At 45.7% G+C, this 25,420-nt stretch overlaps 1 protein-coding gene across 1 annotated transcript in view; it reads right to left on the bottom strand.

Annotated features, from left to right (window-relative positions):
* Positions 1-1,920: 1,920 nt before the first annotated feature.
* The window catches only part of LOC137310661 (transmembrane protein 41A-like), a 42,289-nt gene continuing 18,789 nt past the window's right edge, over positions 1,921-25,420 (bottom strand). The window contains exons 3-5 of the mRNA XM_067978363.1: positions 20,724-20,885; positions 11,053-11,191; positions 1,921-7,737 (exon numbers count right to left, since the gene is read on the bottom strand). Coding sequence (XP_067834464.1) covers positions 7,514-7,737; positions 11,053-11,191; positions 20,724-20,885 — 525 coding nt within the window. The 3' untranslated portion in view covers positions 1,921-7,513. The remainder of the gene's footprint in view (positions 7,738-11,052; positions 11,192-20,723; positions 20,886-25,420) is intronic.

The following is a 25,420-nucleotide window of genomic DNA, read 5'->3' as shown; positions in this document are numbered from 1 at the left end:
TTTCCTTTAAAGGAGATTTTGTTGAAACCACCCTAAGTCCTCCTGTTGGTATACGGTTGAGGGCCCCTTGCAGTCAGGAGACAGTATTGTACTTTCTTTTGTATTAAATTTCGAGGTCTGCCTGGCACCATGGACTCCGGACCGTTTGATCTGTTCCCCTCCGCCCACCACGGCTGAGTTGCTCTGGCTCAATCTTTCCCACCTCAGTGGCTTCCTGACAATAACAGAGCTGATTGTTTAACTGTGATCGAGGCAACCAGTGTACAGTGATGGGGATCAGAGACAGTGTGACAGCAAAAAAACTGCATGGAATAAAAAGCCAGTGTACTGTTCAAGATTGTGTGGTCTTCTGTTCTGTACTGTTCTACTTGCATTATGTTGCAATCTGGGGCGGGGGGCGCACACAGGACCACCCTAATCTGGAGGCGGGGGTGGCGCGCACACGGGGCCAACCTAATCTTGGGGAGGGGGGGGGCGCACACAACCCGTGCTGTACCTGCCCAGGGAGTGTTTGATGGGACAGTGTAGAGAGAGCTTTAGGTTAGATACAGAGTAAAGCTCCCTCCACACTGTCCCATCAAATACTCCCAGGGCAGGTACAGCATGGGTTAGATACAGAGTAAAGCTCCCTCTACACTGTCCCATCAAACATTCCCAGGGCAGGTACAGCACGGGTTAGATACAGAGTAAAGCTCCCTCTACACTGTCCCATCAAACACTCCCAGGGCAGGTACAGCACGGGTTAGATACAGAGTAAAGCTCCCTCTACACTGTCCCATCAAACACTCCCAGGGCAGGTACAGCACGGGTTCGATACAGAGTAAAGCTCCCTCTACACTGTCCCATCAAACACTCCCAGGGCAGGTACAGCACGGGTTAGATACAGAGTAAAGCTCCCTCTACACTGTCCCATCAAACATTCCCAGGGCAGGTACAGCACGGGTTAGATACAGAGTAAAGCTCCCACTACACTGTCCCATCAAACATTCCCAGGGCAGGTACAGCACGGGTTAGATACAGAGTAAAGCTCCCTCTACACTGTCCCATCAAACACTCCCAGGGCAGGTACAGCACGGGTTAGATACAGAGTAAAGCTCCCTCTACACTGTCCCATCAAACATTCCCAGGGCAGGTACAGCACGGGTTAGATATAGAGTAAAGCTCCCTCTACACTGTCCCATCAAACACTCCCAGGGCAGGTACAGCACGGGTTAGATACAGAGTAAAGCTCCCTCTACACTGTCCCATCAAACACTCCCAGGGCAGGTACAGCACGGGTTAGATACAGAGTAAAGCTCCCTCTACACTGTCCCATCAAACATTCCCAGGGCAGGTACAGCACGGGTTAGATACAGAGTAAAGCTCCCTCTACACTGTCCCATCAAACACTCCCAGGGCAGGTACAGCACGGGTTAGATACAGAGTAAAGCTCCCTCTACACTGTCCCATCAAACATTCCCAGGGCAGGTACAGCACGGGTTAGATACAGAGTAAAGCTCCCTCTACACTGTCCCATCAAACACTCTCAGGTCAGGTACAGCTTGGGTCAGATATAAAGTTTCCTCTACACTGTCCTAAAAATGTGCCTCATGCGTTTCCCACCCCCCCAATACCTCAGAAGCAGCCCCCTACTGCACCATGTGACACTGTCCCCATTTCTAACACCAGACATTCTCCGGCCTCTGATTCAGCTCAGTTTTGTGGTCCCTCAACCACTGTAACATAGTTGGTGCTGTCTGACGAAAAATGACCCATCATCAATAGTGTATGAAGTGCTCAACAGGAGGGTGATCCACCGATCTATACCTGTGAAGTTAGCTAGAATTGGGTCATCAGTTGTGTGGTGAGCCTCCTTTGTACACGTGTTTCACACAATCGCCATTACTAACTCAGGCTCAATAAGTAAAGAACGTATACGGATAACGTAGAGTAAATAATTTATTGAGGCTTCCAAATTCTGCCTCACTGTTTAAACAAGTCACATATGAAATTTAAACAAATCACAAACGAATTCCACTTACAGTGGAGGAAACTCAGTGCAATCACTGATAAACATGCAGTGTAAACATTCCTTTGGTGAAGTTAAAGTTGTCGAGATACCTGGGCAGAGTGCAGACAAGCCTCATTCGTTCCCCTAAACCCTCTGCTTACAGTATCCAGTCTCAATAGAAAATATCATTCACAATATATGCAGCAATGTTGATGTCTTTTTGGATATAAAAACTGGACAACAGCCATGAATGGTTACAAATCACAGAGGAACCCACTTAAAAAGTATATTAAAATCCACTTACACCTGAATACAGTATACTAACCACAACACTCCACCCTCAGCACATATACTGCGACTTATACTGCAGTTACCAATCTCGGGTTAGTAGCTGCAACGTGGTTTCGCAGTTGGCAGCCCGTTGTTTATATTGTCTAGTTGTGAATCTAACTCCAGGTCAGGAGCAAGCTGTGCAGGCCTGTGCTCACAGACAGCTCTGCTCCCAGTCCTTCAATGTTAGACACGACAATTGTGCAGTGGGGGTGCTTACATACTCAAAACATTTAATAAAGTTTCGGTCAAAGCTTATATAAAAAAAGTGTCCAATATATCACCTCAGCACTTTTTAAACTTGGTGTGAACGCACACTGGCCTTACTGGTGCCGAGCTGAAGTGGAGCGAGACTGCCCCCACCGGAGGGGTCTCACCTCACTCCCCTTTAGAATCAGTCTGCAATTAGACCGATGCGTCCCCACTGGAACCCTGCTTTATAATGCTGGGAAGTATAGTGCCCGATTGGAAGTTGGGCTGGCTGTAGCTTTCCCCAGTTGTGGGATTAGCTCGTGTGCAAGTGATCAATCATAGGACAACATTTGCTTGCTTCGCATTAAAAAACATTGCATTTGAATTCAAAAACGACTGATTGTCTTTAACATAATAATTACCAGTATTGGGGAGTACATGCAGTGTGTTCTCAGTTGACACAATCCATCTATCACTATAGAATATCTCACTGTAAGGGTCATTATTCAATGATTGGTTCACATCTCTCCATTTCTTGATCATATTTCAAATTATAAACACTTTGACCCAACTGACTCCCTTCGATGGAGCATGGAACCACACAGTCTTTGAAACTTGACACCAAGCTAAAATAAGCACTAACCCAAACTGGTATTCCCAATAGGGAATAGTTGGCATGTTCCAGTGCCCCTGGAACTAATCAGTTAATACATTCATACCTTTAGCCAACCTGCTCAAGGCGATACAGAGCTAAAAGAATTCACCGTGCACCTTAGAGATTGTCAAACTCCAACTGGAAGCAGACGGGGATTGCTATCGTTACTTCAGTGCCATATTGAGGGCACTGCACTGTTAGAGGTGCCATCTTTCGGATAAAACGTTAAATAGAGGCACCGTCTGCCTCTTCAAGAGGATGCAAGATTCTATGGCACTCTTCAAAGAGGAGTTCTGCTGGTGTCCTGGCCAACATTTGTCCCTCAACCAACCTCACTAAAACAGATTATTTATCTATTTGTGCGACTTTGTAAACAAATTGGCTGCCGTGTTTGCCTACATAACGACAGTGATTCACGAGGCATGTTGGGAGGTCCTGAGGATGTGAAAGGCGCTGTATTAAATGCAAGTGCGTTCTTTCTTTAAAGCTTTGTCCATCTTTTTGAAGTGTTCTAATAACTGAATTTAAGGGAAAACATAATGGAATAACAGAAACTCCAGTCACTGCTGGTTTACGCGGCTGTGTTATTAACGCCACACCACTGGGACATGAGGACGTGTACTAGGAATAGCTGAACCGTGCCCACTCTTCACCTCCACTGTGAAGAGAGGAGGTGCAATACGAGACAGGAAACCACAGCTTGTGGCAGCTTGACTCAGGTGCTCTTGCCCTTATGTCAGAAGATTGTGGGTTCAGGCCCCACAGCAGGAGTTTGACCCCTCCAGTGTAGAATCATAGAATCTTACAGCATAAGAGACCATTCGGTCCATCGTGCCTGTGCTGGCTCTTTGAAAGAGTTCTCCAATTTCCCCATAGCCCTCTACTGAGATTGCGTTGTCAGAGATTCCACCTTGATCAGTGTTAGACAGATCATTTTATAATTGGTAATCCCCTCACCTCTCTTCCCACCACCCCCCACCCCCCCCACAAAATGCAAAATGAACATTCCAGTGATTTTTATTTAAATTGGAGAACATTTGTCATTTCTATTGGTATCTTAACTAAATTATGATCATGTCACGGAATAAAATATTTTTCCAAATAAAAGAGGTGCTGTCTTTTGGATGTGATGTTAAACTGAGGTCCAATTAAACATCCCATGGCAAGCACAAAACAGGGGGCTCTCCCGGTGTTCTGGCCAACATTCCTCCATCAACCAACACCACCAGAAACACATTAACTGGGCATTTGCTGTTTCAAGGATCTTGCTGTGCTCAAAATGGCTGTCACGTGTGCTTACATGGCAGTCACTGCTCTTCAAGGTGCAGAGGACTCAAAGATGTTTGAGAGATGTGATAAGGTTTGAAGTATATAAAAGTTCTTTTCCTCTATTGTCATCTCCCTCTCCTTGATCTCTGCCCAAGAAGAGGAGAAGCAGCAATGTTGTGGGAACCACCATCACCTCCAAATCACACACCATCCTCACTTGGACCTCGTGAACTGATAGCGATGTCACTGGGTTACTATCCTGGAATTTCCTACCTGACACCTAATTGTAACCTAACCCGCCCGGTGGGTAAGTGATGGGATCAGATTGACTGCCCACCTGATTTTATTTTCCATTGAAGTAATTAGAAAGTAAAATCGGGCAGGGTGTAAAATCGGGCGGGCAATCTGATCCTGTCAGTTTCCCACCAGGCTGATTGAGTTAAAATTACCTCCCATTGTAGGAGTACCATCACAAAGATTGCAGCGGTTCAAGCAGAAAGCTCACCAGCACCTCTCTCAGGACAGCTAAGGATGGACAATAAATGCTGGCCCTGCCAACGACGCCCACATTCCAAGATCAAAAAGATCATAACAACATGCAGCCAGTTTTCCTGATTTGCAGCATGTCAGACACAGGAATTGCATGGGTTTTAACAACATTCCTGAAATTCTACCCATGGAAATCAACAGAAGTGTTTGAACGTTAAGAGTGGTATTAAATACACTGGTCTGATTGATTGAATAAATACATTCAATATCTACAGGGCAGGTCCAAGGCAAATACAGGAAAAGGCAATGGATGCTGGGAGCTCTCAGATAGGCAGCGCTCAAATAGTAACCCTGCAGTATTTTTAAACCGCAGAGAGAGTGAGAGTGAGCAGGTGCGTGGCTACTGCCCGTCCAGTGAGAAAAGCCAGGGCTGTGGGCACCAAGAAGGACAAGAGCAGCAATGACGTGGCAAGTCTGTCGCCTCCAAGTCATACACCACCCTGACTTGGACGTGTATCGCTGTTAACTCACAGCATGTCTAGATGGGCCTTTCTCAGGTACAATAGCACAAGGGTCGGATGCAGCAGGACAGTAAACTGACCAGTAAACTGACCAGTAAACTGACCAGCTTTAAACAGGTGGTTTCGGCATCAAATCAGAGGTATCCGATTTTCAAAGTTCCTTCTGCATGACATAGGGCGCTGAAGCCCCTCTGCATTTTTCTTGGGGGGGGGGGGGGGGGGGGGAGGTGGGGGGATGGATGGGAGGAAAGAATTACCTTGCTCTCCTCCTTCACCCCCCCCCCCCCCCACCCAGTGCATTAAGTTTCCTATTTTTCACGTCTGATTCCACTGCCCACTGTTACGTGCTGGCTTCTCACCAGCCTCCTCCCTGGGTATGTTGGCTCTCATCTTTAAAGTAAAAAAAGGTTTATAAAAAAAACTGTGCAGACTATATAGCAAAAAACCTCTAACAGCTGGTCAGAGGATGAACGTCCTTATTTATTCTGGGCTGTATGGGCACAGACAGCACAGTCACCTATGTTGATGCCAGTACCTCAAACCAACTCCTGTTCACACATACTTTTCGTTATTACAATGGTTTGGGATTCCCTCCAACTCGGTCTGGATTGTGAAATCACAATCCGCACATTCTCTGTAAGTAAAAGTCTTGATGAATAATGCAAAAAAAAGTGTCAATTCATTTTTATGTTTATTTTACAGGCTTCATTTACTCCACGGTGCAACTTTTGAATTCAAATCCTCCTTACCCCCGTCCCACCTGCATCTCATATGGCCCCCTTTGTAGCACCGTGAAGTAAGTGAGGCAGCTTTGAGGCACCGGGAACCACCCGGTGAGGTGCTCGTCACCAATCGGGCCGCAGACTATAGCTTGGCTGCCGATATATGAGCACTGCCGCCGGTTCTCCCGGCTGCGGTAGGCACACAGCCAGGAGTGCCACGCATTTACACAGCCGCCCGCCTTCCGGTGGGAGCGGTCCGTGGCAACGCGAGCCGCTTCCCGCGGTGCCGGTTCAGTTTCCAACGTTCATCCTGCTGGTCCGGCAACACCGGAAACGAAGGCGTGAGGAAGGTCTTGTGGACGCGCGGAATTGCTACAAAACCACGGTGCTGGCGACCGTCTTGGCCTCCCTTGATCTCAGGGGACGGTTTGGCACCGCAGGGAGCTCAGCTTCTCTACAGCCAGATATAAAATGGCCGAGCCGGAGGGAAACACCACCAGCGGCAGCAGCTGGTAATCCCAAGTCTCTGGAGAAGCCCCATCATGTAAATGGGGTAACCAGCACTACTGTAATCTCTTAACACCAGCTAAGGCTAGCAGGCTGGACAAACCGAGAACAACCATAGATTGTCACGTTAGACCTGGCGGGCCTTTAGCTTCCGCAGCCCAAACGTCCTACTCTCTGTTCTGGGAGGACAGGTCACATCTTCTGCAATTTGCACCTCGTCTAATCTACATAACTTGAACTGAAACCGGACAAGAACTGCCTCCTCTGCCATTTTATTAAAAATGTTTAATTTGTACTAATGAATAATTTGATTTATTTCCAAATAAAAAGCGATTACGTTAAAACTGTATTAAAATAGAGTGAAAATGTTTTAATGAGCCTTGGACCAGCAACATCCACCATTCTGACCAGCTGAGGACTTAGCAGGCTTAAAACAAAAATAAATACCTCACTTGCCTCTGCCATTACAACCACAAATAGAATTTCTTTTAATTACCCGTAATGTAAGACAACGAACCACTCAGAAGTGACTGTCGGGCTCTGCATCAGTAGAAATAACTGAAGTATCTGACATCACTTCTAAGTGGAGAATTAACGAGTGGGCACCTACCAGTACGGAGAGATGCAGATACAGTCAGCGAGGTGAATTTAACCTGAATGGGGTAGCTTGCAGACAAGTGTATATTCTGTGCTTTGAACACTCTGGCTCGGATCGGGATCCTACTGAACAGGCTTCTACGATACAAATACAACTCCAGCTTTTAAAAAGATTGTTTCTTTAGATTAAGACCATTTCATACAATAATAAAACTATAAATCACAGACAGCTTAGTATCGGTCATCTCGTTTTCCGGTCATTGTCTAAATGCCCATTTTTGACCTTTTCACCCAACTGCAGGTGATGGGTGCTGTACTGTTTGATGAGAGCTCCAGGTACAAGTGCCACCATGGCAATGGCCAGCAGTTTCATGAGGATGGACCATGAAAACAGGTTATCCAGTGAAGAGATCTCGGACAGAATGCAGCCAGTCTGCACACAAATGAAGTTATAGGGAAGGAGACCTGAAAAGAGGAAACAAACTATTTAGAATTACATAGATTTTACAGCACAGAAACAGGCCATTCGGCCCAACTGGTCTATGCCGGTGTTTATGCTCCACACGAGCCTCCTCCCACTCTACTTCATCTAACACTATCACCATATCCTTCTATTCCTTTCTCTCCCATGTGTTTATCCAGCTTCCCCTTAAATGCATCTATGCTATTCACCTCAACTATTCCTTGTGGTAACGAGTTCCACAGTCTCACCACTCTTTGGGTAAAGAAGTTTCTCCTGAATTCCCTATTGGATTTATTAGTAACTATCTTCTATTTAATGGCCCCTAGTTTTGGACTCCCCCACAAGTGGAAACATAATCTCCACGTCTGTGCTTTCAAATGTCTTTGTTCTAATGAAAAGGAGATCTGTATCTCAGCAATATGCAATGTTTTCACATTGTTCTTAGAAACCAGAAGTCAACATGGGCTGGTATTACTAGAGTTTCTGGTTTCAGGTGTGGAGCAGACAGCAACAAGACAGGAATCTCTTACTGGAAGCAGGGCTAGAGCAACATTAAACATCAACGGGTAAATTATAGCAACCAATTCACATCAACACTTACAAACAAAAAGAAAAAGCTACAGATACTGGAAGTTATAAAAACAGAAAATGCGGCAAGTAACTATCAATGATTGTACAAAAAGACAAGTTAATATTTCAGTTATACCTTCACCAGGATCTGAAATGGCGTCCGTCTCATCGCCTATCAGAAGCTGATTGAACTGCTGCCTATTTCGAACATTTACCAATTTTTTTTTAAAAGTCAGCACTTGTTAGTGTTACCTGTTTAAAGACTTCACAGAATTAAAAAAGTCAAATACATGAAAGTGCTCTGGGATGTCTGTATATGTAATGAGTGTTATAAAATTACAACTGGTTTTATTTATTAAATTCTGCTGCTCTCTAAATGCATTGCAAACCAAGGAACCTCTAGGCCACTGCTACAGAAATAAATTGGTCAAATTACTGTCCTGTGAGTTATTCTGTCAAATCCCCCCAGTCTACAGACTTCTATGAAGGGACTTATAAACTTCTGTCCAAGACCCAGATTCATTCCCTTCAGATATTATGTCTTCATACTGTGAAGAAAAATAAGCATAAGCTTCCTGACATTAGGTATGATGAAAAGCTACTGAAAGATAGACTTGGGTGTAGCATTGTGTTGGTTCCAAAGTAGAGGAAACACACTGTCTCTAAGACATTTGAAGCATTTCCATTGCTAAAAATTGACAAATGCTTAAAATTCTTTTCTCCCTTGCTGAAAGTGCGATTTCTCACTGGGATACAGTTCCACGGGTACAAGTAACCCTTCTCCTACCCAAAAAATTTGAACAGTGAGGCTGACACAAAGAGGAGGAGCATCAGAACAAAGCTCAAACCTCTCCTCGTCTAATACCCGCGCACGGATAGCAAACAGGAGCAGGAACCATGATTCTCTCTCTACACTGGCTGATCAAATGCTCCACAGGCAGGTTACATACAGAGTAAAGCTCCCTCTACACTGTCCCGTCAAACGCTCCCGATCAGGTACAGCACGGGTTAGATACAGAGTAAAGCTCCCTCTACACTGTCCCGTCAAACGCTCCCGATCAGGTACAGCACGGGTTAGATACAGAGTAAAGCTCCCTCTACACTGTCCCGTCAAACACTCCCAGGGCAGGTACAGCACGGGTTAGATACAGAGTAAAGCTCCCTCTACACTGTCCCATCAAACACGCCCAGGGCAGGTACAGCATGGGTTAGATACAGAGTAAAGCTCCCTCTACACTGTCCCATCAAACACTCCCAGGGCAGGTACAGCACGGGTTAGATACAGAGTAAAGCTCCCTCCACACTGTCCCATCAAACACTCCCAGGGCAGGTACAGGGTTAGATACAGAGTAAAGCTCCCTCTACACTGTCCCATCAAACACTCCCAGGGCAGGTACAGGGTTAGATACAGAGTAAAGCTCCCTCTACACTGTCCCATCAAACACTCCCAGGGCAGGTACAGCACGGGTTAGATACAGAGTAAAGCTCCCTCTACACTGTCCCATCAAACACTCCCAGGGCAGGTACAGCACGGGTTAGATACAGAGTAAAGCTCCCTCTACACTGTCCCATCAAACACTCCCAGGGCAGGTACAGCACGGGTTAGATACAGAGTAAAGCTCCCTCTACACTGTCCCATCAAACACTCCCAGGGCAGGTACAGCACGGGTTAGATACAGATCAAAGCTCCCTATTACACTGCCTTACCAACACTCCTTAATACTCAGTAGTCAACAGGAGAATTTCAAATACAACAATAAAAACGGCACAAATCTGGGCTCCTATTTAGAGGATACAATGAATACCGCATTCTTTTAAACATTTGTTCTCAGGACGTGGGAGACGCTGGCAAAGGCGCTTTGATTGCCTGTCCCTTGCTGTCCTGAGATGGTGGTGGTGGTGGTGGGGGGCCTCCTCCTTGATTCCTGCTGTCCTTGTGGTGTCGGTGCTCCCACAGTGGTGTCAGGTAGGGAATTGCAGGATATTGACGCAAGGACAAAGAATGAACAGCGACATGTCCAAGTCAGGAGGGTGTGCGAGTTGGAGGGGAGCTTGGAGGTGATAGTAATCCCGACATTGCTGCTCTTGTCCTTGTTGGTGAAAGAGGGAAGTGCTGTTGAAGTAAGCTTGGTGAGTTGCTGTTTGGGATTATCTGCTGGGAAGTGTAATAGAGGTAAAAACATTAGGGATGTTCGAAATGCAGCTGAATGATATGATGGGAGAGTTAGGGTAATGGATGGAGGGGCTTCGATGGGAGAGTTAGGATAATAGAGGGAGGGGCTTCAATGGGAGAGTTAGGGTAATGGATGGAGGGGCTTCGATGGGAGAGTTAGGGTAATGGATGGAGGGGCTTCGATGGGAGAGTTAGGGTAATGGATGGAGGGGCTTCGATGGGAGAGTTAGGGTAATAGATGGAGGGGCTTCGATGGGAGAGTTAGGGTAATAGATGGAGGGGCTTCGATGGGAGAGTTAGGGTAATAGATGGAGGGGCTTCGATGGGAGAGTTAGGGTAATAGATGGAGGGGCTTCGATGGAGACTTGGGGTAATAGAGGGAGGGGCTTCAATGAGAGAGTTGGGGACTAGAGGGATGGGCTTCGATGGGAGAGTCAGGATTAGAGGGATAGGCTTCGATGGGAGAGTCAGGGGATTAGTCGGACGGGCTTTGACGATCTGAATAACCTTTTCATATTTTTGACTTTTCTCAATGTAACAGCATAAAAAGTTTGAATCCGGAGTCATGGCTTACCGATAACAATGGAGAAGAAGAACTGGGTGAGAGGGACGTTGAGGATGGGAGACGTGATGTTTAGGAACCAGTTTGGAGTCATGGGGAAAAACCTGAGGAACAAGAGGAAGAAAAACAGACTGCTCCTATTCTCCTGTACCTGTCGATATAAAATCAGGAAAAAAACAGGCACAATTAGAACACATAAAAGAACATTTATATCAACACATGCAGGTTCTCAAACAATCAATATCACTGCCTGAACAAATGCTTTTCATCCTGTGCGCCCCGCTGTGCACTGCACTGGCCCCTTTAAAATGAACAAAGTTGATGGAAAACTAACAAAAGCCTGCAGCAGATTACACCTCTAGTAACCCTGGGCTGTGCAACAGGAAGCAGATAAGCACCGATTCACAGGTGTGTATCCGGCTAGTTTTCTCGCTCCGTTCACACGCAGGTTAAGACCATTAGAGATAGGAGCAGGAGTAGGCCATTCGGCCCCTCGAGCCTGCTCCGCCGTTTAATGAGATCATGGCTGATCTGATTTTTACCTCAACTCCACTTTCCCGCCCTTTCCCCATATCCTTTGACTCCCTTGCTGATCAAAGATTTGTCTAACTCAGCCTTGAATGTATTCAATGACTCGGCCTCCACAGCTTTTTGCGGTAAAAAATTCCAAAGATTCACATCTCACTAGGAGAATAAATTCCTCCTCATTTCCGTCTTAAACGGGCGACCCCTTATTCTGAGACTATGCCCCCTAGTTTTAGATTCCCTCATGAGGGGTAACATCCTCTCAGCATCTACTCTATCGAGTCCCCTCAGGATCTTGTATGTTTCAATAAGATTGCCTCTCATTCTTCTAAACTCCAATGAGTACAGACCCAACCTGTTCATTCTTTCCTCATAAGACAACCCTTCCATACCCGGAATCAACCTAGTGAACCTTCTCTGAACTGCCTCCAATGCAAGTATGTCCTTCCTTAAATAAGGGCGCCAAAACTGTATGCAGTACTCCAGGTGTGGTCTCACCAGCACCCTGTACAGTTGTAGCATGACTTCACTGCTTTTATACTCCATCCCCCTGGAAATAAAGGCCAATATTCCGTTTGCCTTCCGGATTACCTGCTGCACCTGTATGTTGACTTTTTGTGTTTCATGTACGAGGACACCCAGATCCCTCTGTACTGCAGCATTTTGTAATATTTCTCCATTCAAATAATATTTTGCTTTTTTATTTTTCCTCCCAAAGTGGATGACTTCACATTTTCCCACATTATATTCCATCTGCCAAATTTTTGCCCATTCGCTTAACCTGTCAATATCCCTTTGCAGACACTTTGTGTCCTCATCACAACTTGCTGTTCCACCTATCTTTGTATCATCAGCAAATTTGGCCACAAGACACTCTGTTCCTTCATCCAAGTCACTGATATATATTGTAAATATTTGAGGCCCCAGCACTGAGCCCTGCAGCACCCCACTAGCTACAGATTGCCATTTTGAAAATGACTTTTTTATCCCGACTCTTTGTTTTCTGCTAGTTAGCCAATCCTCTGTCCATGCCAGTATATCACCCCCAACACCATGAGCTCTTATCTTGTGCAGTAACCTTATATGTGGCACCTTATCGAATGCCTTTTGGAAATCCAAATATACTGCATCCATTGGTTCCCCTTTATCCACCCTGTCCGTTACTTCCTCAAACTAATAAATTTGTCAGACACGATTTCCCCTTCATAAAACCATGTTGACTCTCTTTGATTTATTATGAGTATTCAAATGTCCTGCTACTACTTCCTTAATAATGGATTCTAGCATTTTCCCAATGACAGATGTTAGGCTAACTGGCCTATAGTTACCTGCTTTCTGTCTCACTCCCTTCTTGAATCGTGGTGTTACGTTTGGGGTTTTCCAATCCGCTGGGACCTTCCAGAATCTAATGAATTCTGGAAGATTACAACCAATGCATCCACTATCTCTGTAGCCACTTCCTTTAAGACCCTCGGATGCAAGCCATCAGGTCCAGGGGACTTGTCAGCCTTTAGACCCATTAGTTTACCCAGTACTTTTTCTCTAGTGATGGTGATTGTTTTTAGTTCCTCCCCTTTGCCCCTTGATTTTCTACTATTATTGATATATTATTAGTGTCTTCTACTGTGAAGACAGATACAAAATATCTGTTCAATTCCTCTGCCATTTCCTTGTTTTCCATTATTATTTCCCCAGTCTCATCATCTAAGGGACCAATGTTTACTTTAGCTACCCTCTTCCTTTTTATATACTTGTAGAAGCTTTTACTGTCAGTTTTTATATTTCTTGCTAGTTTACTCTCATAATTTATTTTCTCCCTCTATTATTCTTTTAGTCATCCTTTGCTGGTTTATAAAGTGTTCCCAATCTTCGGGCTTACCAGTAATTTTTGTCATGTTGTATGTTTTTCTTTTAACCTGATACCATCCTTGACTTCCTTAGTTAGCCATGGTTGGTTCACACTTTTTGTGGAGTCTTTCCTCCTCAGGGATATATTTTTGTTGCGAGTCATAAAATATCTTTTTAAATGTTTGCCACTGCTTATCCACCATCATACCATCTAATCTGTTCACCCAGTCCACTTTAGCCAATTCCGCCCTCATTCCTTTGTAATTGCCCTTATTTGAGTTTAATACAGTAGTTTCAGACCCAAGATCCTCGCTCTCAAACTGGATGTGAAATTCTATCATGTTATGATCACTGCTTCCCAAGGGATCCTTTACTTTGAGATCATTAATTAATCCTGTTTCGTTACCCATTACCAGATCCAAAATGGCCTGTTCCCTGGTTGGTTCCCCAACGTATTGGTCTAAGAAACAGTCCCTAATACACTCTATGAACTCCTCCTCAGGGCTATTTTTGCCAATTTGATTTGTCCAATCCATGTGAAAGTTAAAATCGCCCATGATTATTGCATTACCTTTTTTACAAGCCCCCCTTATTTCCTGATTAATATTTTTCCCTACAGTGTAGCTACTGTTAGCGGGCCTATATACTACTCCCACCAGTGATTTCTTTCCCTTGCTATTTATTATCTCCACCCAAATTGAATCGACATCTTGATCTTCTGAGCCAAGATCATTTCTCGCTATTATGCCAAATCATTAACTCCATTGTGAGATAACCTATTAAACGTTCGCTACGTAGGAGATTTGGTGACATTCTTCAATACGGTCTGGGACAATTTGCAGTCCACCACCCCTTCGCCTGTGACCCTTCAGGGATCCACTGCTCCATTTGTCTCTGGCCCATTCACAGCCTGCTGGGCTTCTTTCTTTGGTCTCAAATGAAGGTGGTATGGTAATGCTAACAGGAAGTAAAGGTTATCCCACAGTTCACACAGTAAGTGAAAGGGCCCCACTGAAATAGAACTATTAGTCCTGCAGGTTTCCCACCCATCCCCATTTCTTCCCAAGTGCAAGCTCTCGGCCCTGCCTCGGAACCAGCCAGAGTGGTGTGACTGAAATCAGCAGGCTCACTATAAGCGGGGATCACTGTGTAAAGGAGGGTGAGAATTTTCCATTTTTTTTAAATGTAACTTTGCAAGACTAGATATTAGAATTCCCTTTCCAGTTAAAGCCTTCAATAGTCACCCCTATTTAATTACACCATTTGAACAAACTCTTACCGAAAGAATAGATTTAAATATCCCGCTTTATCTGCAATATTACTCTATATTAACACTCCTCGCTTATAAATACATTACTAGCTCACGCTGCTTGATGCTGAGATAGAGCACAGGGTTCCAGGGCTGCAGTGTGGGGTCAGAGTGGAGAGAGCAGCAGGAACCAGGACTGCAGTGTGGGGTCAGAGTGGAGAGAGCAGCAGGAACCAGGACTGCAGTGTGGGGTCAGAGTGGACACAGCAACAGGAACCAGGACTGCAGTGTGGGGTCAGAGCGGACACAGCAACAGGAACCAGGACTGCAGTGTGGGGTCAGAGTGGACACAGCAACAGGAACCAGGACTGCAGTGTGGGGTCAGAGCGGACACAGCAACAGGAACCAGGACTGCAGTGTGGGGTCAGAGCGGACACAGCAACAGGAACCAGGACTGCAGTGTGGGGTCAGAGCGGACACAGCAACAGGAACCAGGACTGCAGTGTGGGGTCAGAGCGGACACAGCAGGGGGAACCAGGACTGCAGTGTGGGGTCAGAGCGGACACAGCAACAGGAACCAGGACTGCAGTGTGGGGTCAGAACAGACACAGCAACAGGAACCAGGACTGCAGTGTGGGGTCAGAGCGGACACAGCAACAGGAACCAGGACTGCAGTGTGGGGTCAGAACAGACACAGCAGGGGGAACCAGGACTGCAGTGTGGGGTCAGAGCGGACACAGCAACAGGAACCAGGGCTGCAGTGTGGGGTCAGAGCGGACACAGCAACAGGAACCAGGGCTGCAGTGTGGGGTCAGAACAGACTGAGCAGCAGGGGGAACCAGGGCTGCAGTGTGGGGTCAGAACAGACTGAGCAGCAGGGGGAACCAAGACTGCAGTGTGGGGTCAGAGCGGACACAGCAACAGGAACCAGGACTGCAGTGTGGGGTCAGAACAGAGTGAGCACTGGGATCAAGGCCAGAATTTGACTGTGAGAGATGAATGACTAGGATAAAGCAGAGTTACCATTTAACTATCACAGCACTCGAGAAGTAGAATGTGCTTTCAGCCACTATTAATAAAAAGGCTGTGTGTCTTTTCCTGCACTTTTGCAATTTGCTACCCATTCTATGTATAACCACTGACTTCAGATGAATTGAGGAAACGAGACCATCAATTTTATGAACTCCTGTACATAATGAAGTTGTAGTGTAGTAACTTGCTGTGTGTTGCATATACATCTGACTATATACAGAATAGACTCCCATCCAATGAACTCTTTTAACGCAGGACTGGTTTTTGAAAGTGTGTGCTGGGAAACATACAGGGATAGATGGTCAAATATTCAAACACTGAGGAAGCCCTAGAGGAGTACAAAAAGTGCAGGGGGATACTTAAAAAAGAAATTAGGAGATCAAGGAGGGGCCATGAAATAACACTGGCGAGCAAAATAAAGGAAAATCCTAAGATGTTTTATAAGTATATTAAGGGTAAGAGGATGACTAGGGAAAAAATAGGGCCCATTAGGGACAAAAATGGCAATCTGTGTGTGGAGCCGGCAGATGTAGGAGGGGTTCTAAATGAATTTTTTGCATCTGTTTTCACTATGGAGAAGGACGATGTAGACATAGAAATACGGCAGGGGGACTGTGATATACTCGAACATATTAACATCGAGCGGGAGGAGGTATTGGCGGTTTTAGCAGGCCTAAAAATGGATAAATCCCCAGGCCCGGACGAAATGTATCCCAGGCTACTGTGTGAGGCAAAGGAGGAGATTGCGGGGGCTCTGACACATATATTCAGAACCTCTCTGGCCACAGGGGATGTGCCAGAGGACTGGAGAACCGCTAATGTAATACCATTATTCAAGAAGGGGAGTAGGGAAAAACCGGGGAACTACAGGCCAGTGAGCCTAACATCAGTGGTAGGAAAATTATTGGAAAAAATTCTGAAGGACAAAATTAGTCTCCACTTGGAGAAGCAAGGATTAATCAGGGATAGTCAACATGGCTTTGTCAAGGGAAGATCATGTCTGACTAATTTGATTGAATTTTTTGAGGGGGTGACTAGGCGTGTGGATGAGGGTAACGCAGTGGATGTGGTATACATGGATTTCAGTAAGGCCTTCGATAAAGTCCCGCACAGGAGACTGGTCAAGAAGGTACGAGCCCATGGAATCCAGGGTGCCTTGGCACTTTGGATACAAAACTGGCTTAGTGGCAGAAGGCAGAGGGTGATGGTCGAAGGTTGTTTTTGTGACTGGAAGCCTGTGGCCAGTGGGGTACCACAGGGATCGGTGCTGGGTCCCTTGCTGTTTGTGGTCTACATTAATGACTTGGATATGAATGTAAAAGGTATGATCAGTAAGTTCGCTGATGATACAAAAATTGGTAGGGTGGTAAATAGCGAGGAGGATAGCCTCAGTCTGCAGGACGATATAGATGGGTTGGTCAGATGGGCGGAACAGTGGCAAATGGAATTTAACCCGGAAAAGTGCGAGGTGATGCACTTTGGAGGGACTAACAAGGCAAGGGAATACACAATGAATGGGAGGACCCTAGGCAAGACAGAGGGTCAGAGGGATCTTGGTGTGCAAGTTCACAGATCCCTGAAGGCGGCGGAACAGGTAGATAAGGTGGTAAAGAAGGCATATGGGATACTTGCCTTTATTAGCCGAGGCATAGAATATAAGAGCAAGGAGGTTATGATGGAGCTGTATAAAACACTGGTTAGGCCACAGCTGGAGTACTGTGTGCAGTTCTGGTCGCCACACTACAGGAAGGATGTGATCGCTTTGGAGAGGGTGCAGAGGAGATTCACCAGGATGTTACCAGGGCTGGAGCGCTTCAGCTATGAAGAGAGACTGGTTCAATGAGGAGTGTAGAAGAGCATGCCAGGAGCAGCAACAGGTGTACCTAAAAATGAGGTGCCAACCTGGTGAAGCTACAATTCAGGACTACATGCATGCTAAACAGCGGAAGCAGCATGCTATAGACAGAGCTAAGCGATTCCACAACCAATGGATCAGATCAAAGCTCTGCAGTACTGCCACATCCAGTCGTGAATGGTGGTGGACAATTAAACAACTAACGGGAGGAGGAGACTCTGCAAACATCCCCATCCTCAATGATGGCGGAGTCCAGCACGTGAGTGCAAAAGACAAGGCTGAAGCATTTGCAACCATCTTCAGCCAGAAGTGCCGAGTGGATGATCCATCTCGGCCTCCTCCCGATATCCCCACCATCACAGAAGCCAGTCTTCAGCCAATTCAATTCACTCCACGTGATATCAAGAAATGGCTGAGTGCACTGGATATAGCAAAGGCTATGGGCCCCGACAATGTCCCAGCTGTAGTGCTGAAGACTTGTGCTCCAGAACTAGCTGCGCCTCTAGCCAAGCTGTTCCAGTGCAGCTACAACGATGGCATCTACCCGACAACGTGGAAAATTGCCCAGGTATGCCCTGTCCACAAAAAGCAGGACAAATCCAATCCGGCCAATTACCGCCCCATCAGTCTACTCTCAATCATCAGCAAAGTGATGGAAGGTGTCATCGACAGTGCTATCAAGCAGCACTTACTCACCAATAACCTGCTCACCAATGCTCAGTTTGGGTTCCGCCAGGACCACTCGGCTCCAGACCTCATTACAGCCTTGGTCCAAACATGGACAAAAGAGCTGAATTCCAGAGGGGAGGTGAGAGTGACTGCCCTTGACATCAAGGCAGCATTTGACCAAGTGTGGCACCAAGGAGCCCTAGTAAAATTGAAGTCAATGGGAATCAGGGGGAAAACTCTCCAGTGGCTGGAGTCATACCTAGCACAAAGGAAGATGGTAGTGGTTGTTGGAGGCCAATCATCTCAGCCCCAGGACATTGCTGCAGGAGTTCCTCAGGGCAGTGTCCTAGGCCCAACCATCTTCAGCTGCTTCATCAATGACCTTCCCTCCATCATAAGGTCAGAAATGGGAATGTTCGCTGATGATTGCAGTGTTCAGTTCCATTCGCAACCCCTCAAATAACGAAGCAGTCCGAGCCCGAATGCAGCAAGACTTGGACAACATCCAGGGTTCGGCTCATAAGTGGCAAGTAACATTTGCGCCAGACAAGTGCCAGGCAATGACCATCTCCAACAAGAGAGAGTCTAACCACCTCCCCTTGACATTCAACGGCATTACCATCGCCGAATCCCCCACCATCAACATCCTGAGGGTCACCATTGACCAGAAACTTAACTGGACCAGCCATATAAACACTTTGGCTACAAGAGCAGGTCAGAGGCTGGGTATTCTGTGGCGAGTGATTCACCTCCTGACTCCCCAAAGCCTTTCCACCATCTACAAGGCACAAGTCAGAAGTGTGATGGAATACTCTCCACTTGCTTGGATGAGTGCAGCTCCAACAACACTCAAGAAGCTCGACACCATCCAAGATAAAGCAGCCCGTTTGATTGGCACCCCATCCACCACCCTAAACAGTCACTCCCTTCACCACCGGCACACAGTGGCTGCAGTGTGTACCATCCACAGGATGCACTGCAGCAACTCGCCAAGGCTTCTTCGACAGCACCTCCCAAACCCGCGACCTCTACCATCTAGAAGGACAAGAGCAGCAGGCACATGGGAACACCACCACCTGCACGTTCCCCTCCAAGTCACACACCATCCCGACTTGGAAATATATTGCCGTTCCTTCATCGTCGCTGGGTCAAAATCCTGGAACTCCCTTCCTAACAGCACTGTGGGAGAACCGTCACCACACGGACTGCAGCGGTTCAAGAAGGCGGCTCACCACCACCATCTCAAGGGCAATTTGGGATGGGCAATAAATGCCGGCCTCGCCAGCGACGCCCACATCCCATGAACGAATAAAAAAAAACTATGCTGCAGTCTTCTCCAGGCTGAGGGAAGAATTTCACTTTTCTCTTGCAAGTTTTACTTGCCTCTCTCAAAGAATAAAGAAAGGAGAGATAAGTTTGGAGTAGGGTCAGAGGGGTGTCCAAGACATGACTTGTCGGAAGGAGCAGCATATGATGGGCTCTCACTGATACTTACTGAGACAGGCTCTGCTACAGTCCGGAGCTGCAATGTTTTGGGGAAAAGACAGGGAAGATCCCATGGCATACCACAGTACGATGCCACGGTCTACTCTAGGTGCAGCTTGCCTCACTTACATAGGAACAAGGGGAGGCCATTCAGTCCCTCGAGCCTGTTCCGCATTCTATCAGATCTTGGCTGATCTGTACCTCAACTCCATATACCTGCCGTTGCGCCAGATCCCTTAATACCCTTACCTACAAAATCTATCAATCTCAGTCTTGAAAATTGCGATGCTGTCTTAGTATCTCCAGCCTTTTGGGGGGAGTGAGTTCCAGATTTCTACTATCTTTTGTGCAAAAAAGTGCTTCCCAATAACATTGCTAAATGGCCTAGCTCTAATTTAGTATTGTGCCCCTTTGTTCTGGATTTCCCCACCAGAGGAAATAGTTTCTCTGTAACTACCCTATTGAATCCATTTGTTATTTTCGATTAGATCACCCCTCAAACTTCTAAACTGAAAGGAATACAAACCAAGTTTATGTAACCTGTCCTCATAATTTATGTAGCACTTGCCCAAGTCAGAAGGTCCTGGGTTTCAAGCCCCTCTCCAGGACTTTAGCACAAAATCTAGGCTGACACCCCCCCACAGCAGTACTGAGAGAGTGCTGCACTGTTGAAGGTGTGGTCTTTGGGATGAGACATTAAACTGAGGCCCCATCTGGCTGTCCATGTGGACGTAAAAGATCCCACGGCATATGGGAGCTCCCCAGGTGTCCTGGCCAACATTTATCCCTCAATCAACAGCAGATTAAACCGTCATTTAACTCACCTGTTTATGAGATCTTGCTGTGCGCGAATTGGCTGCCACATTTGCCTACATTACAACAGCAACTGAAATCCGCTGGCTGTGAAACACTTTGGGACGTCCTGAGGGCATGAAAGCAATTTCTTTCCTTTTTTTCCTGCTACACTGAATTTACTCCACAGTGTGGAAGCAAGAGGATTAGGTTATGAAACACATTCACCTTTTGCTGTAGCATGGAGAGTTTCTCAGGGAATCGGTGCACCACATACTCTTTACCGTACGTCCTGGACAGCAGGAAACAGAAGGTCGCTCCAATTGCTGTTAAAACGCAACACAAGGCGAGGCCTAGCCATGGTCCAAATAATGCGCCTGCTAATATATTCTACATCAAAAAAAAGAGAAAAGACATTGGTACCAGGGGGGCTGCATCAGTGCGGAATGATTAACTACTTATACCCACACAAGAAAACTTTCCAAAGCAGCTAGAAAGGATGAAGACAGCACTGGGAAGTTAAATGGGGAAAGGAAAACGTTGGAGGTTGGGGGGCTGACAGGGGGAGGTTGGTGAGCTGAACAATGGCCTCACTGCACAGGTAGCAGCACCGCCAGAGTAGAGAACTTTGCAGGTTCAGTAGCACTGAAGATGGCCTGTTCATGTAGCTACCTACCAACGGCCAAACAAAAGCAACTTGCAAAAACACATTATAGTAGCAGAATGTCAGACTGACAACGGCAGCAATGCTGGAAATTAATGTAAAGCTGCAAAGAAACAGGCTACAACTTATGAAAAAGTGTCAGGGAGAAACAAAGGTGGAGAGAGATTAGCCCCCCGCATGCTGTGGGGCTCAGTAAATCCTAGCTTATTTGTCAGACCTCACTGTTCAAAAACTAGGAAGACTAAAATCAACAGCAGCATGTTTCATTCTCTTCAATGTTTAAAATGATACCGATGGTGAAAACATCTCCACACCAAGAACGAAAACAACATGAAGTCTTGAATTAAAATGGTTCTGAAATCTCAAGTGAACTTAACTGTAAACAGTTATTAACAGAGCAATGCTGCTCGAATGGCTGAGTGAGCAACATGCACTCCCCAGTGTGGTACTAAGCCACACAATCCAGAAGGTCCCAGGTCCGATCCTCGGCCTGTGATCAGTTAGCCCATGTCAGCCAAGGCAGCAGCTGAAGTACTACAACTGACCTGAGCATCCCTGGGCTGGGAAGGGGGGCGAATATCATAAAAATCAGCCAGGGTTCCCACTGGTGATCGTTATCCAGGAGCGATCCTGCTGGAAAGCGTGTACTTGTGGACATCGAGTGAAGACAGGATCTGCGATCCCCTGCTTGGTTGAATTACATGTCAACGGTTATGGTCTGGGCTCACATAGCCAAACTGCCCACTTGGGACAAAGGGTGCTCAGTGCCCATGGAACAGTATTCCAGTAAAAGTCAGCACCTTTAGGCGAGGAATCATGGAATCTTACAGCACAGAAGGAGGCCATTTAGCCTATCGTGCCTGTACCGTGTTCTCTGAAAGAGGTACCCACTTAGTCCCATTCCCCCAGGCGTTCTCTGTACCCTTTTAATTTTTTTCTTTTTCAAATATTAATGCACTTCCCTTTTAAAAGGTATTGTGGATTTTGGTTCCCTCACTGTTTCCAATGGGACATTCCATGTCCTAACAACTGTGTACAAAAATAAAAAATCTCCTAAACTCCCCCATTGTTCCTTTGACAATCCTAAATGCACTGAACAATGAAAAGACTTTTTTTCTGATTCAAAACCCTTCATAGGAACATGAGTAGGCCATTCAGCCCTCGTGTCTGCTCCGCCATTTGATAAGATCATGGCTGATCTGTGATCTAGGAACATAGAAACAGGAGTAGGCCATTCAGCCCCTCGTGCCTGCTCCGCCATTTGATAAGATGATGGCTGATCTGTGATCGAACTCCATATACCTGCCTTTGGCCCATATCCCTTAATTCCTTTGGTTGCCAAAAAGCTATCTATCTCAGATTTAAATTTAGCAATTGAGCTAGTATCAATTGCCGTTTGTGGAAGAGAGTTCCAAACTTCTACAACCCTTTGTGTGGAGAAATGTTTTCCAATCTCGCTCCTGAAAGGTCTGGCTCTAATTTTTAGACTGTGTCCCCTACTCCTAGAATCCCCAACCAGCGGAAATAGTTTCTCTCTATCCACCCTATCCGTTCCCCTTAATATCTTATAAACTTCGATCAGATCACCCCTTAACCTTCGAAACGCCAGAGAATACAACCCCAATTTGTGTAATCTCTCCTCGTAACTTAACCCTTGAAGTGTCCTTCTGAAGGTGAGGTGCCCAGAACTGCTCACAGTACTCCAGGTGCGGTCTAACCAGGGTTTTGTATAGCTGCAGCACAACTTCTGCCCCCTTGTACTCTAGTCCTCTAGATATAAAGGCCAGCATTCCATTTGCCTTCTTGATTATTTTCTGCACCTGTTCACGACACTTCAATGATCTATGTACCTGAACCCCCAAGTCCCTTTGGACATCCACTGTTTTTAACTTTTTACCATTTAGAAAGTACCCTGTTCTATCCTTTTTTGATCCAAAGTGGATGACCTCACATTTGTCTACATTGAATTCCATTTGCCACAGTTTTGCCCATTCGCCTAATCTATCAATATCCCTTTGTAATTTTATGTTTTCATCTACACTGCTTACAATGCCAACAATTTTTGTGTCATCGGAAAACTTAGATATGAGACTTTCTATGCCTTCATCTAAGTCGTTAATAAATATTGTGAATAATTGAGGCCCCAAGATAGGTCCCTGCAGGACTCCACTAGTCACATCCTGCCAATGTGAGTACCTTCCCATTATCCCTACTCTCAGTCGCCTTTCGCTCAGCCAACTTCATGACCAAGTCCGTACTTTTCCCTCGATTCCATGGGCTTCTATCTTAGCTAACAGTCTCTTATGTGGGACCTTATCAAATGCCTTCTGGAAGTCCATATAAATAACATCCATTGACATTCCGCTATCCACTACTTTAGTCACCTCTTCAAAAAATTCAATCAGGTTTGTCAGGCACGACCTACCTTTCACAAATCCATGCTGGCTCTCCCCGATTAACTGAAAATTCTCGAGGTGTTCAGTCACCCTATCCTTAATTATAGACTCCAGCATTTTCCCCACAACAGATGTTAGGCTAACTGGTCTATAATTCCCTGGTTTCCCTCTCTCTCCTTTCTTAAAAAGCGGAGTGATATGTGCAATTTTCCAATCGAGAGGGACAGTTCCTGAATCTAGAGAACTTTGAAAGATTATAGTTAGGGCATCTGCAATGTGCTCACCTACTTCCTTTAAAACCCTGGGATGGAAACCATCTGGTCCTGGGGATTTGTCACTCTTTATTGCTATTATTTTCTTCATTACTGTTGCTTTACTTATATTAATTTTATCGAGTCCCTGTCCCCGATTCAATATTAGTTTTCTTGGGATTTCCAGCATGCTATCCTCTTTTTCTGCTGTAAATACTGACGCAAAGTAATCGTTCAACATGTCTGCCATTTCCCCATTGTCAATGACGATATCCCCACTTTCAGTTTTTAAGGGGCCTAATATAACTATAAAAGTTCTTTGTATTGGTTTTGATATCCCTTGCGAGTTTCTTTTCATACTCTCTTTTTGTAGCCCTTACTATCTGTTTTGTGACCCTTTGTTGATCTTTGTATCTTTCCCATTCGTCAGGATCTGTGCCATTTTTTGCCTTTTTGTATGCCCTTATCTCTTTATCTAACTCCATATACCTGCCTTTGGCCCATATCCCTTAATACCTTTGGTTGCCAAAAAGCTATCTATCTCAGATTTAAATTTAGCAATTGAGCTAGTATCAATTGCCGTTTGCGGAAGACAGTTCCAAACTTCTACCACCCTTTGTGTGTAGAAATGTTTTCTAATCTCACTCCTGAAAGGTCTGGCTCTAATTTTTAGACTGTGTCCCCTACTCCTAGAATCCCCAACCAGCGGAAATAGTTTCCCTCTATCCACCCTATCTGTTCCCCTTAATATCTTATAAACTTCGATCAGATCACCCCTTAACCTTCGAAACTCTAGAGAATACAACCCCAATTTGTGTAATCTCTCCTCGTAACTTAACCCTTGAAGTCTGGGTATCATTCTCGTAAACCTACGCTGCACTCCCTCCAAGACCAATATGTCCTTCTGAAGGTGCGGTGCCCAGAACTGCTCACAGTACTCCAGGTGCAGTCTAACCAGGGTTTTGTATAGCTGCAGCATAACTTTTGCTCCCTTGTACTCTAGTCCTCTAGATATAAAGGCCAGCATTCCATTAGCCTTCTTGATTATTTTCTGCACCTGTTCATGACACTTCAATGATCTATGTACCTGAACCCCCAAGTCCCTTTGGACATCCACTGTTTTTAACTTTTTACCATTTAGAAAGTACCCTGTTCTATTCTTTTTTGATCCAAAGTGGATGACCTCACATTTGTCTACCTTGAATTCCATCTGCCACAGTTTTGCCCATTCACCTAATCTATCAATATCCCTTTGTAATTTTATGTTTTCATCTACACTGCTTACAATGCCACCAATCTTTGTGTCATCGGCAAACTTAGATATGAGACTTTCTATGCCTTCATCTAAATCGTTAATAAATATTGTGAATAATTGAGGCTCCAAGACAGATCCCTGCAGGACTCCACTAGTCACATCCTGCCAATGGGAGTACCTACCCATTATCCCTACTCTCTGTCGCCTTTCGCTCAGCCAACTTCATGACCAAGTCCGTACTTTTCCCTTGATTCCATGGGCTTCTATCTTAGCTAACAGTCTCTTATGTGGGACCTTATCAAATGCCTTCTGGAAGTCCATATAAATAACATCCATTGACATTCCCCTGTCCACTACTT

Source organism: Heptranchias perlo, unplaced genomic scaffold (assembly GCF_035084215.1).
Source record: "Heptranchias perlo isolate sHepPer1 unplaced genomic scaffold, sHepPer1.hap1 HAP1_SCAFFOLD_268, whole genome shotgun sequence".
NCBI classification, from domain to species: domain Eukaryota; kingdom Metazoa; phylum Chordata; class Chondrichthyes; order Hexanchiformes; family Hexanchidae; genus Heptranchias; species Heptranchias perlo.
This window is presented reverse-complemented; position numbering and strand designations above follow the sequence as displayed.